Source organism: Nicotiana attenuata, unplaced genomic scaffold (genome assembly GCF_001879085.1).
Source record: "Nicotiana attenuata strain UT unplaced genomic scaffold, NIATTr2, whole genome shotgun sequence".
NCBI classification, from domain to species: Eukaryota; Viridiplantae; Streptophyta; class Magnoliopsida; order Solanales; family Solanaceae; genus Nicotiana; species Nicotiana attenuata.
In genome coordinates this window covers 848,814-863,444 of record NW_017670305.1, presented here as the reverse complement: position 1 = coordinate 863,444, position 14,631 = coordinate 848,814, and the positions used below count along the sequence as shown (strand labels likewise).

Sequence of the window (14,631 nt, the reverse complement as noted above, 5' to 3'; positions counted from 1 at the left end):
AAAGTTGGTATTTTGGCAAATTCCGGTTGATAGGTGAGATTTTGATCCGAGGGTCGGAATGGAATTCCGAGAGTTGCTGTAGCTTCGTTAGGTGATTTGGAATGTGTGCGCAAAATTTCAGGTTATTCGGAGGTGATTTGGTTGGGTTTTTAATCAAATGCGTGTTTCGGAAGTTTTAGAAGAACTTAGGCTTGAATCCGATGTAAATTTGGTGTTTTGATGTTAGTTTTGGTGTTTTGAGAGTGAAACAATGTTTGAATGATCATATGTGACGTGTTAGTATGTTCGTATGCAGAACCGAGGAGCTCGGGTGAGTTTCGGATAGGTTTGGGCAGCGTTGTGCTCGTTTTTCTTATGCTTCGACGTCGTTTTTTCAAGCATAAATGATATCATATTGAACAAATGAGCTCTGATTACTGTTTTGAATGAAGCATTAGATCCGTATTGTAATTACGGACCCGTAGTAAAAAGAATCGTCGAATTTGGACATCGTATGAGGATTTTATGGCCATTTTACCAAGGTTGCCCAGATTTTCAGGTTAATGACGAAATTGCCCCTGACGGCGTATTAAAAACCTGCACTATTTGCAAATCTTAAAACCTACATATCTCCTTCATTATAAGGTCAAATTGAGTGATTCAAAAGCCTAAATTCATTAGAATTTCACAAGGAATCCATTGGGAGTAGTAAAACGCGTGAACAGTATACCTATAATGAGCAGGTCGAGTTTTCTTCCAATTTTTGAACGGGAAGAAGCTTCTAAGGCGATTTTTAAGAGAGAAAATCAGTGGGTATCATAGAGGTAAGTGATTTGATTATTAAAACTCGTTTATGGGTGATTATAGACCATAATCCCAGCCTTTAATTCATGAAAAACAGTAAAAAAATAGAATTTTGGGGCCTGAGATTATGAGACCTTTAGGGGTCGATTTGAGGGGTCAAACGGACTCCGATTTTGGTGTTCTTTATATGTACGGAATCGGGGGAAGATGAAGAACACTTTTCTGTAAAAATTTCTGAGTTTCGAGAAGTGGGCNTTCCATTCGCCCAAGCATCCCACATTTCCATGTCTCGAAGATGTAAGACCCTGTTCTCTTCAGCCGTTGCGGATTCTGAGGTTGGGATTCCCGAGATTGGGCTATCATCTGCGATGGGAATTGTTGGCAAGGTCATTTCCAAAGACATACCGATACTCCCCTTTGATCTAGTAAAGTATGGAGGTGAAGCCAGGTTACCACGAAAAACCAACCACCGTTTCTATAAAACCTGGACTGGGAATGACAACAGCAAACGGTTAGTTTAAGACAAATAACAGATTAGGTAATCGCACGTTGGGGTGTGATGCACCTACACAGTTAAATGGGTTTCTACATGTTTTGCAACGGTTGCATGCTTCATCCCGGATTTACTTATTCTTTTCCATTTTTCTTCTTTCTACTTTTCACTCTTCCCTTTTCATCTCTCTTTTGTTTTTCGTTTCTTTTCTCCTCTTGCCCTTTTTCTCATTTTTCATTGCCTCATGTTTCACTTTTTTTTTCTTCTTTGGGTTATGGTCGAATCCTATGGAGATTGCCTACGTATCATGACCCCGCATGAATCAGACCGAGCGTAGTTCTGGAAAATAAATGCGAAAAATAAGGAAACAATTTTTTTGGGAATTTTCAATTTTTCATTAACAAAACTTCTATTACAAAAGATGTTAACTACTCATTTTCTTGGAAAGAAAAACTACAAACAGACTCAAAATAAAGCAAAATACAGACTCGATGCTTGAAAAATCAGGAATACATTAAAGCTTCAACTATTGGGGCCCGCGGGGCATCATTCGGCCTCGCCGCGGGCCTATGTGCGAGACCCCCTTGTAGTCGCTCCAAATCACTCATAACTTAGCGGACGAAAGTCATTACTGCAGCAAAAAAGGTGGAACGAGTCATGTCCTCGCACGCTTGGCACTTCATGGTAATGTAGTCAGCGATGGTTCTGATCCTTTCTCTAATTCTGCCTTTTTCCTGAAGCAACCGCCCTATATGCTGGTTCCGGGCTTCCAACACTTGGGAGTCATGAAGGTGCTGATTTTGCAGGTTCTGTATTTCTTCCTCCATTCGAGCCATCAGAGCATAACAGTGCTCCCTATCAGCTTTGAAATCTTTAGCCTGTTTGGCTGCCTCATCTTCAAGAGTAGTTACCTTTCTTCTTAGACTAGTGATGGTCCCTTCATAGTTCCTCTTCATTTGCTGCACAAATCGTGCCCGTTCTTCTGCATTCGTTGTCCATTGTGCCCGGATTTTTGCTAGACTGTCTTCAGACTTTTCCAGGTCTTCTTGGCACTCGAGGATTTTCTTATTTAGACCACTTATAAGTCTTTCATCAGCCCGACTTCTTTTCGGGTTATTAGCAACTATTTTCATCTTTCTGATCTGAGCTTTAAGGGCCTCATTTTCCTGGGTCAGTTTCTTCTTTTCTCCCTCGTCTGCGGCGGCTTGAACACCATTTTCAAATTGAAGCTCCATGACTTGCCTCTCCAATTGGCCTATTTTGGCTTTTTACTCATTCTCCTTAGTTAACCAATCCCATTGTACCTGGGCCCCATCGGTAAACTGTTGGACATGTGGTCTCTTTGCGGGTTTTTCAGGAATCTGGAATCTTTTGCCGAACCAAACCATGTACTTAGGGTCCACTTCCCCTCTAGCTCGGTCTCGCACTATGGTCTTAGGTTCAAGAAACCTACACTCATTCCATACTTGGCGAATCTTCCCTTCTGGAAATGCAGCTTTTGGGCCCAGTTCAATGACATGTTTACTCAAGTCTTCATCATTGTGGACAATTTGAAATCTTCCTAATTGTCGCAAAACCCTGTAGGGAGCATAGGGCTGGATGCTCCGGATGCCCATCAAGAGGATAAAAGACACTTCAGCTGACATGGAAACTGCTTCAGTGACAGGAACCATCCAAATGCCCACTCAATCTTTTCGGCAGTCAAGGATCTCAGATGTGCAAGCCAAGCTTCAGTACCCTCAGGGAATTCAATACCTGCTACCCGGCTTTCAAATTCTTCAATGCAGCTCAACCCGGTCAAACCATAATTCATGTACCCAATCCGGTGACAGAGGTGTTCTTGCATCCATAACTGTAGTAACAAATTGCAACCCTGGAAGAACTTTCCCCCTTCCTGACAGATAGTCAAGGCTCTATAGATTTCAGATACGATCAGAGGAACCACAGTGATGTTGGCTTTATTGATAGCAACATCAATCATTCCCACAAGACCTATCTCTATATTCCCATCTTTTCGTGGACAGACCACAACTCCCAAGAAGGCTACCATGAAAGCTAAACCCCGCCTTGCTTCCCATTTATCTTTGTTTCCGGCATGGGTTAGACCAGTGTTTGGCTCTTCAAAACCTCGGGGGTTGCCATATCGATGATACAAGAAATGGAGTGTGTAGTACCCTTCTGATAGATTTTCGTCTTGAACATCCCGACTAATACTCAGTATATCTAGAAATATATGTGGAGATACCGGTCTTGGTGCCAACGGATATCGACTTCTAAGGTTTCCATTAAGGCCGCATAACCCGCAACTTCCTCCAATGTAGGTGTGAGCTCGAAGTCAGAGAAACGGAACACATTGCGAGTCGGGTCCCAAAAAGGTATTAAAGCTTCAATGATATCCAATCTTGGCTTGACATTCAATAATCCGACAAGGCCGCCCAGAACTTTTACCACTGTTTCTCTACTGCCTTTTCCTAGATCATCCCACCACATGTGGAGCTTCAAGGGGATCTCATTAAAGATTGTGAAGGGTTCAATTTCATTCGTGTTCATCCTGCACATTTATTAAGGTGATTTAAAGACTTATTTTTCACCTAAAAGAAGAAAAAGCTACATCATTTTTATCAAAATTTTCATTTCAAAAACAAAACTTCGGCTTTGCGAATACGGCCTTTTAGCACTTCGGGAAAGAAGATTTTAAGGCTGTGCCCACTAACCGTTAAAAATGACCCAAGGTGGCTGTTCTTGCGAACACAGCCTTCCAGCGCCCTTTTGGGGACATTCGGCTTATTTTAGACAAGGATGGCATCACCTGACTTATTTGTGACAAAACTAAAATTTTTGTTGTTTTTTTGGGCTATTTTTGCAAAAAGGGAAGTTGGACCCGATGGGGGTTGCCTACGTATCCCACGCCCTGTGGGAATCAAACTGGCGTAGTTCGGGCAGATTTGACAAAACCAACTATTTTTGAAAACAAAATTTTTCTTTTTCTTTCATTTTCTCAAAAATTCGGCAGGGTTTTAGAATTTTTCTAAAAAAATGCCTACCTCTCACTCTTGGATTTTCTTTCTTTCTTTTCCCTTTTTTTTTTTTTGATTTTTCTGTCCCTATTCTAGAAGACGGTCAACATGCAAGCCGAAACAAATAAATGCACAAGTAGCACGTAAGATGCATCAGGATGGTCTTTTCATTTCAGGTCACCTGTCCTAGACGGACCCAACCCCTGTGTTGAGTCCCCTAAGTCAAATGCACGTGATGCAAACAAACGTTCCTACTAGGGATCCGGCATGAGGCTTTGTTATGCTAGGTTTAGAACCTGGGTTTATTGTTCTAGACCTAGCTTACCCGAGCGGACAACTCGAGCCGGGAGGGAGGGGGGGCAGTGTACCGGGGATACAAAAGCTCCGTCGGCTTAGCAACTTGTCCGAACCTAGTTCTAAAATGGGATAAGACTCTAAACAGAAGAGAAGTCACACGAAGTGCACCCTTCTCCATGATGTAGAAGACTCAGAGAGAGGAAGGGTTTCGTAGCAGTTTATATATACAATTCAACAAATATCAAAGCGGTAAAGCATTTAGCACATTTAGCATGAAACATGTAGGAAAATCAGATATTAAATAAAGCCAATAATAACAGCTACTCTAAGCTCGAACTCTTGAACCCTGAACCGAAATTCTGGGTTCGTATCCCCAGTAGAGTCGCCAGAGCTGTCATACCTCCTTTTTTTTACACACCTACCCCGAAGGATAGTGCATAAGGGAGTTTTTCCACTTTAAGTGACATTATTCGAAATGGAATTATTTATTTATCAGAGTCGCCACTTGGGATAGGTTTGGCTTTTGGTGTCCCAAGTCACCGGTTTATTTTGAATCCCAAATCGAGGAAATTTTCGACTTTCCAAGTGAAGTCTGCGAACCAGAAATTCTAACTAAGGAATTCTGTTGACCCGGGGGAAGGTGTTAGGCACCCCCGGATCCTGTGGTTCTAGCACGGTCGCTTAAGCTATCATAATTGGCCTAATATCTGATTTTAAAATATGTTCATCATATAGTGCAGTTTAAGATTATTTACCGCTTTTAATTGAATTTTTTAAGGAAGATTGAACGTCGTTTAAAACGCGTTTTTGGATTGCGTCACATGAAATGCACCCGGATCCGAAACACATTTTATTCAACGTTTTGGGATTTGGATTTGGGTCACATGAAATGCACACCCGAATTTAGGAAGGTAAAATTGTTAAATAACGCGCCTAAAGCAACTAACGTGTTGATATCTTTGCGGGAAGCCATGAAAATTTGCTAAATAGCTCGTCCCGAGTTCTAAAGATTTTAAACATATAATTAATGAGGGTCACGCAATTCGTGAATTTTGTTTGGCGCGGCGTACCTCAATTTATTTTTAAAAGGACACTAGACTAAGGTTGAAGAGTCATGAACTATTATGTTATTTGAGATGGCCTTCCTAGAATTATTTTTGGGGGGCCTTACTAATTGGGTAAGGTCATAAAGACTAGATATGGACCATGAGTTTAAAATCTAGTAACTAAATACAAGACTAAAGTAACACAACTGGGCCTGAAAGAGAGGCCCAATATTCAAATTTTAATTCCCTGAAGCTGCCCGCGTATAAAGCCTTAGCTATAAGGCTGATTAATATTTTGGGCCTCTAAACAGGCCCAATTCACTCACCTGGACAGCCTATTGTTGGCACAAGTATAACAGTCTGATTTTGAATTTAGTTTATCCTCTTTTGAGTTTGAAGTTATCACAGTAACGATTTCCTTCAGAAGCTAAAACTATTTAACACAATTAGAGCAATTAAAACAAATGCAACAACTGAAATGATTTAAAATAACTAAAACATGTTAAACAACTAAACATGCTCATGATCCGATTTTAAAATAACTACACATTTTAAAGCAACTAAACAAATTGACACATATTTCTAAAAGGACAGCCCAGGTGTTTTGGCCCAGGATACCGGAGGTACATTAGTAGACTAAAATGAAATTTGAGCAATTGAATCTAATGGGCCTGCTTCCAGATTTAAAACAGGTTCTACACTACTCTCATCCCAACTAATTAATCCAAAGCTATTCTTACAGCAATCCTAATTTAATTATACATGATTTAACTACTTAAAACAGGATTCGACTAAAGGAATAATACAGTCCACAGCAAACATGTTGTATAATGTCAAATTCGCATGCCTGTTGCTTTTACTATTGGCTAACTGAACAATGTGACACTTCAAGTGCATAAATCAGTAAATTGAAACAACATATAGGATTACATTTCTTAATATAAATCCAGTGAACAAGACAAGGAATCAGAAAATGCAATCAAGCTTGGAACAGCCTTTCGTTCGAACCAGACTTCAACTACATATGTCCATAACCTCTAGCCATTCGAAGGTTAGGCAAATACCTGGAAATTGAAGCAAAAAAGGAGCAGAAGTATCAGCAAGTAGTAGAGGAAATCAGCAGCAAATAGTAACCCAACTAGTGACTTGAAATGCTTTGAAATTCAAACAAATTGAATAGTGACCCAGCTGGATCCAACACCAAACTTCAATGGACAACTTTAAACATTTCTCAACCAGTTGAAAGCAAACAGTAATTCTGCTGGATTCCTAAACCCTTTTTGTGTTGATTTTTCAGGATTTTCTCTTCTCTAAGATCTAATGTCTATGTATCTAAACTCTCAACTTCTGCAGAATTTTTTTTGAATTTTCAGTAGCTTTTCAGGCTTTTAGAACTCTCAAACTTTCAGATTTCAAATTTTCGTTTTGGGATTTGAATTTCAAATTTTCAGATTCTCTAGCTTATAGGACTTCTGAATTTCAAATTTTCAGATTTTTCTAGACTTCTCCCACTTTGAATTTCAAATTTTCAGATTTTTTTTCTAGGCTTCTAAACTTCTTCTGCAAGGCAGAGGTACTGCCCTTTTATAGACAAAGAATAGGGCAATTTCAGATTTTTATTTTGCACCCTAGCCCCTTCTTTATTTTCAGTTTTTAGCTTAAAAGTCCTTGAAGGACTGACTTGTTTCCCAAGTTATACCACTAAGCTTCAGAAATTCTAATTGGAACCCCCATCTAGAAGGTTCTAGGGGGTTCTACTTTCAGCTATTGCAGGATTCTCTAATTTCTTTCCTAAACTACCCTTCACAAATATGAGAATTACCCCCCCATGACCCTGTGATGGCCCTTGAAAGGTCTCCAATGGGTCAACTTATGAACCAAACCCTGTTTAACTTATGGGCCTGAATAATGTAGCCCAATTCCAACAACTTTCAGGCCATCAGTCATCGAGCCTTAAAGCTCTGAGCAGGGCTGTCCAGGCCTGTCCAGGCCAATGAAAACAGAAGCAAGGAAGGCCAAGGACATTGAATCCAAAGAACTCAAATATTTGGAACAAAACAGAAATCGATTTTAATTAATCTAGCCACAACTATGAACCAGGCAAGCTGAGTAAAAACAACTGAACAAGACCTATTTCATCATCTGACCCAAATTAATCCAAAGAACTAATCCAAACGAGACTGAAAAGAAAAGAAATAACACAAAAGAAAATGGATACTTACTAGATCTATGGCTTACAAACCATAGAACTGGTGCGGAAGGCTTTGACTTCATGATGTGAACTGTAACATTGAGCACTAGCCTGGATTTCTCCAATGGCCTGTGCTCTTTGTCACAGTTCCCATTATGAGCCAAGAATGAAGGAGAAACAGAGATGAAGGCCCATCGGAAAATTATGACCATACCTGGCCATTACGCGCAAACGAACCTCTAAACCCCCTGGCTTTCCATCGAAGTTGGTCTACGCGCACAACGTCAAGAAGAACCAGATCGGAGCTTGAAAGAGAGAAGAAGGAGAATACTGATCTTTGATTTGAAGAGGAGGGGTGGTTTTGGAAAGAAAATAACAGTGTATTTGGAATGGGGACATGAGAGTGGTTATTTGGTCAAGTTTTCAGGAGATTTGGAGGTCAGTCGCTGCCGCATGGCGATTTCCGGTGGCGGCGGCGGTGGTGAGAGATAGGAGTGGAAGAGACGACATAAGATGGAGTACTAGGTTAATGTTATGACATTCAGACATTTTAATTAAATGGGGGAAGTGATTGGAGCCCTTGGATGAGGAAAAACGGAGGGCCAAGATTAAATCGCCACAGACTAACTTAAAACGCCGTAGTATTTTCCCCATACTACGTCATTTCAGGAGTCTCAAAGGCTGGGGCTTGGACCGGGTATTTGGGGTGAATTTTGGGCTTGGTTTGGGCGTGTGGACAGGTTTTGGCTTGGGCTGGTGATTTGTTTTAACACTGGCCAAAAATTATTTGTTTTTTTCATTCTTTTTTTTTCAACTTTAAAACCAAACTAAAATTAAACCTAAAAATTAATTCAACCTACCTAATTAAGCTATAATTAAACTAATACCAATTTAAAGGAAACTAATAAACCTAAAAACTAAAATTAAAACCAAACAAAACAAATCAAAGTTTTCTTTGTGATTTTTTGTATTTTGTACAAGCCTAATTACTAATATGTAAAATTAAATCCTAAATGCCCATGCAATATTTTTTTTGTATTTTATGAATTATTTAAGGACTAGAAGTGCACACACAAATAAAAAACACACACAAAAATTACGCAATTAAATCCTAAAAATCAAATAATAAAGAGAAATCCTAATTTTAAGAATTCTGTAGGAGTAATTCAAGTGAGGCAAAAATCATGTGCTCACAGCTGCCCCTCTTTGCTCGAAGACACGAAGGGTTTTCGGGCAAAAATAAATGAGCAATTATGAGGGATTTTTGCCTGCTCGGCACTCCATGAGAAGCATTTTTGAAAAACGTCTGACCGAACCTTGCTTCAGAGGTTGCCTACATATCCTTGGCGATAAAGGAATCAGGTCAGTGTAGTTCTAGAAGTTTTGGTAGCTGGGACTATCAGGAGCTGTGATTTCACTGCTGTTGCTGCTGCTACTGCTTGCTGACCTCCTTATTACACCAAAGGAAAAATCAAAGCTAAGCTAGCTATGCCTATCAACTATGAGTTACAAGATTCCTATCTATAAATCTCTTGAAGCTTGATCTTGAGTCTTAGCTGATTTTGCTGCGGACTCCGATCTGAATCTTGATGCTCGTAAGCTATAGGTGTCGGTTTTTTCTTCAGCATTGGATCAAAGCGGGACAGGCAGAGCTTGTGACTTCAGTCAGGTTTTGAGCGGTCCGCATCTTTGTTCGCTTCAGCATTTGAATTCACTTCTTCTTTTTTTTTGTTCCTTTCTTCTTTTCTTTATTTTGAATTGAGATTCACTCTTTTGATCGTCTCGAACCCTGTGCCTCGAGGTCAAACCTGCTCAGACAACAAAACAAACAAACGAACGAAATTTTTCTGCCCCAGTTTTCACTAGGAAAATTTCATGAGTTATTTGTGACAAAGTCTGAAGTCATTCTCTTTTTTTTTTTTCAAGAATTGTATTTGTCTATGATATAACAATTTAGGGAGTGGAAACCTATATCTAAAATGTCAACTCAGGGATTGGAGCCCTAATGTTGGTGAAAAACGACTAGGGAATGGAGGCCCTATGTCTAAAAAAAGGCACAACTCAGGGATTGGAGCCCTAATGTTGGCAAAAGGTAAAAAGCTCAACTCATGGATTGGAGCCCTAATGATGTTATAAACGTCAATACCACACAAGAGGGGGGGGGGGGTGATTTGTATGGTACCTAATTTTTTTGTTAGAAGAACCTGGTTCTTCTAAGTGTTCTAACTACAGCAGTTTGCGGAATAATAAATACTGAAAGTAAAGTGCACAGAGATTTTTACGTGAAAAACACCTGGCTCAAAAGGTGAAAAAACCACGACCTACTACTCAGTAGGATTTTCCCAAACTCCACTAAAATCACTGAGCCAAAAACTGCATTTACAAAACTCTTTGTAAACCTAAGGATTAACTCTAATCCCAGTGTAGCACACAGCCTCAACTGTTGCGACACTTTCAAGTTAACTCTAACTTGAATACTCACTATACCTATTACGATTGCTTCTAGATAAAGCTGAAAGGTACAATATAAAAACCTACTACAATTGAACTAAACTTAGAATAACACAATGATGAAACTGGTTCTTCTATCTTAGTTCATGTAGCTTCAGACGTGCACACTTGTATCTCGCATATGTTGCTTGCAAATCAGACTTGATCTTTTTGCTCTCAAATATGCTTAACTTCTGCTTATGTGCAACCACCTGTAAAAGAGAACAATCGTTATATTTATAGAGTCAGTAATCAGAGTTTGATAAGAACTCGAATTGTGGATCCTTTGACAATTCGAGTCCAAGAACAACTCTAACTCCTAATCCATATTCTTGATCCGGATATAATTCTCTTTTCATAAGGAGACTTCAACTCCTTATCCTATATGCAATCTTTTCGATCAATTCAGAAGATATTGTTGCTGATCCTTGAGACTTATCTTCTTCACGCGTATGTCCCATGTGTAAGCATATCAACACTGTNCTATAGCATAATGTGACGTATTCGTTGTGGTTTTGGTCAGATTCGACACGCGAGGAGGTCGATTTGAGAGGCAAGGGCATAGCGAGCTAGGATTTTGGCCGGCTTGAGGTTAGTAATAGATGTAAATGTTGTGTTGAGGGTTTGAAACCCCGAATTTGCACATTGTAGTGCTATGTTGAGGTGACTTGCATGCCGGATAACGGGCGTGGGGTAGAGCACCGTCGGGGATCGTGACTTGGTCCGTCCCGCTTAATAAAATTACTACCTAATTGATTGAAGCTTAGTGAGATCCTTATAAAAATGGATTAATTGTCATAATTTGGCCTCGTGCCAACTGATTGAATCCTTCAGGGATTGTTTTTACTGGTTTCTTACCATATTTTCAGACAATTGAACTTAGTCCTAGTATTTAGTACTGTTTTGCAAACTCAGCCATTTTTTCTCAAAACTTGGAACTTAAATAATATTTCAAATGAAGTTTGGGCTGAATATTTCTATATTATTGTGCCCGAGGGGCTTATATGATTCTGGACTGAGTATGGGATCGGGCTTCGCGCTGCAGCAGTATTATATTGATATTGATATGAGGCTTAGGGCCCAATGGATGCCACGAGATGGCTTGATATTGCGCTTGGGCCGTAAGGGGCCCCTCCCGGAGTCTGCACACCCCCAGTGAGCGCCGTCGATGATAAATAAATGGAGCGGGCTGCACGCCGCAGCGGATACTAGATAGTACCGTACTATTTGTTGCATGTCTTAATTGATTGTCATTCATTTACTTATCTGTTGCAGCATCATTGTTTTCATTGGTTTATTGAGTTGACATTATCTGGATTAAACTATTGTAATTATAGCTTACATTGTGCCTATCCAGGATTTCTTACTCTCAACCCTTATTTATGTTTATTACTCTCTGGGTTGGAAGTACTCACATTACTCCCTGCACCTTGTGTGCAGATCTATGTGCACCCACTGAGGCTGAGTGAGGATTTCTCTGCCGAGCATCATATCTGGGAGCATCAAGGTAGCTGCATGACGTCCGCAGTCCTGATTTTCCCATCTAACCTATTTGCTTTATTTCCGCATTTCTTTAGAGCAAAATGTAGTAGGTTGACACCCGTGTATTAGAGGATCAGACTTGTGACACCGGATTCTTCGGGCTGGGTAGTAGTATTTCTACTTGGGTTTTCCGCATGTTTTAATTATATTTCAGAGTTTCAGTATTATGACTTAGTAATTATTTGTGTTAATTGAATCATGAACTGTATAAAAAGGGTTAAGGTTGTTGAATTGGTCGGGCTTGCCTAGCAGTGTGTTGGGCACCATTACGACCGGGGTTGGGGTCATGACAAGTTGGTATCAGAGCCTAGGTTACTTGGTCTCGCGAGTCATGAGCCGGTTTAGTAGAGTCTCTTGGATCGGTATGGAGACATCTGTACTTATCCTCGAGAGGCTGCAGAACCTTTAGGAAAACTTCACATTCTCGAATTCTTATCGTGCGTCCTTGATTCAGCTTGAAAAGAAACTCTTGAAATTCCTTCCACGTGTTCGTACGCGCGGATGAGCGCTCAGTATCAGATGTTCCTTGATGGCTTGTGATTCCCCGATCGAGAGGGCGAGATGTAATCTATGTGAGTTTATGTTGGGCCAGTCTGGAGGACTTGAGGCCGGATCTTTTCCTATGGCTTGAGCACCGAGGTGCTGATTGTGTGAGCAAGTGTTTCGAACTATATGTTCGGCATTGCCCTATTAGTGGGAGTGACGGCTGGTTAGCTACGTGGTGAGTATGTTAGTGCTGTAAGGTGCATCTATGTGACTTGGAGGTGACGAGGAAGGCCTACTGGATGATAGAAGAACTATTAGGTGTTTGAATTCCACTGCGATTCGAGGTATAGCATGAGTTATGGGCGCGTGAAGAATCTTTTCATGTTTCCAGTTGAGAGTGAAGTAAAAATTTTATTTTGAGGTATGAGTTCAAACTCAGGAAGACTAAGCGACTGCGTACAGTTTAGGACGGTGGAAGGTATACAGAAATGGTAGTTGGAGGCAAGCAGGTGGGTCATCTCCTGCGGAGTGTTCTAAAGTTGTGTGATCCTTATGTTATCTATTAGAAGATCTCATTTACAAGTGAAGAAAATGTGTTGACATCTAAATTGGATCGCCTAGAGAGTGGGCTTAACTGTTGTGTAAGTGAATGCGAGATTTGCAGAAGAGTTAAAAAAAAAATTCTAGATGATTTGTGTTTCCACAAGCTTATGAAGGATTGAGTTTAATCTCACTATGGTATTAAGGCAGCAATGGAGTATGTGCGTTATGAGTTGTTGGGAGTGTTTTGATCTATGGCTTCGAGCCAAGTTGGTGAGTTTGCTATTGATTAGTTAATTGTACGGTTATGTGCTATGTTGGTTCCGATTTGAGGCATGCTGGCGAATCAGTTCTGGTTGCGGAAATTGAGCCGAGGATGGCACGAGTGAAGCAAAATTTTGACAAAGGTTATATGGTGCTTCGTAGATGTGTGAGAATCATAGGATGTCTTAAGCTGTTATTGGTAAAGAATGCTCGGTGCATGGAGCAGGAAGATGTTTTTTTGTATTGGGATGAGGTCATATCCTGCAGTGTCAGAGTACTATTAAGGCACGGGTGGTTATGTTCGTTTGATCAGGTGAATTGCAGTTTGAATAAGAAGTAAATGACTCTCGAGAATGATTTTAATGTGTTCAAGATTCTACATTTAACAATCAGGTGTCTTAAGGTTGTGTATGTGGTTAGAGACTGTATTTTCATTGGAAAAGGTCAAGACTTGTGGTATTTTTATGTTAATTATGGGATTCTATGTATCAGTATCTAGAAAGTAAAGGTAACGGATTTAGATTCGCAGGAAGTTCTTCAGAGTAAAGTATTTTGGAATGTGGTGTTTCTGGGAATATTTGAGAGAGGATTCAGTGGCTTATGGGTCTTAGACAATGTGGTCTTGTGCTTGGGTCTCGTGTAGTGAGCCTGGGTTGAGGAACTATGGTGCTACAGCAAGGGGGAATATCAAGTTGATGATGAATCAGAAGGGAAATTAGATAGATGGAATAGCTTGATAGTAGACCGAATCGGTATGGTAAGGGTATGATTAATTCTTCGTATGTGTTTGAGGTAATGAGCCCTTACAAGTATTTTGCAGTAATGCTCTTGGGTTTTGATGGCTTGCTTAGCTTGGTCGAGTTAGAAGGATTCCGTCCTGGCGGTTTAATTTATGCAAACGGAATTGAGAGAGTTCTTGTTGATTTCTACCATGGTTGAAGAAGTGCATTTTCTACGAATATGAGAGACATGGAATGTGTAATGATTTTTCTTCTAGATGGGATCAATGGAAGTTCTTGATTAGTTGAGTGCGTAGATGTCTGTGGCTCGGAAGGGAGATAAAAGTTTTCCTGCTATCCTTGGATGGTATGGTATATGCGGTATATTGTGGAGGATCGAGATTTGCGTGCACGACGTTTCAGTTCAGTTCTGAAAAGAAGTTCATAAAACTCTTAGGCAACGGGTAGCCTCAGATAATCAAAGAAATGGTGCTGCTAATTGGAAGCGATTTGACGAGAGTATGTGTCTCAGAAAAAGGGTAATGTGATTAAACTGATGATACTTCGGTAGTATTGCGGCATTTTCTTGTTGGATCAACTGGTGGTATTCGGGTTTGCTTGGTGGCACAGGAAATTTTAAAGTATCTATCGTGGAATGATGGGGTATTTAAGGTGTGGTATGCGTTCGGACGGTAAAATTGGGATCAGGTATGATGATTTGTGTGCTATATGGAGTTGGAGACTGGGAGTTCTCATGTACAGG

General features: G+C 40.3%; 1 protein-coding gene across 1 annotated transcript; it reads right to left on the bottom strand.

Moving 5' to 3' along the window:
* Window positions 1–1,887: 1,887 nt before the first annotated feature.
* LOC109237526 lies at window positions 1,888–2,511 on the bottom strand. Its single transcript, XM_019403840.1, has one exon. The coding sequence runs from the start codon at window positions 2,509–2,511 to the stop codon at window positions 1,888–1,890; it is 624 nt and encodes a 207-aa protein (XP_019259385.1).
* Window positions 2,512–14,631: the final 12,120 nt, after the last annotated feature.

What these genes read in the sequence shown, in the direction of transcription:
- LOC109237526 (XM_019403840.1), bottom strand. Translation starts at nt 2,511, where the DNA reads ATGGAGCTTCAATTTGAAAATGGTGTTCAAGCCGCCGCAGACGAGGGA.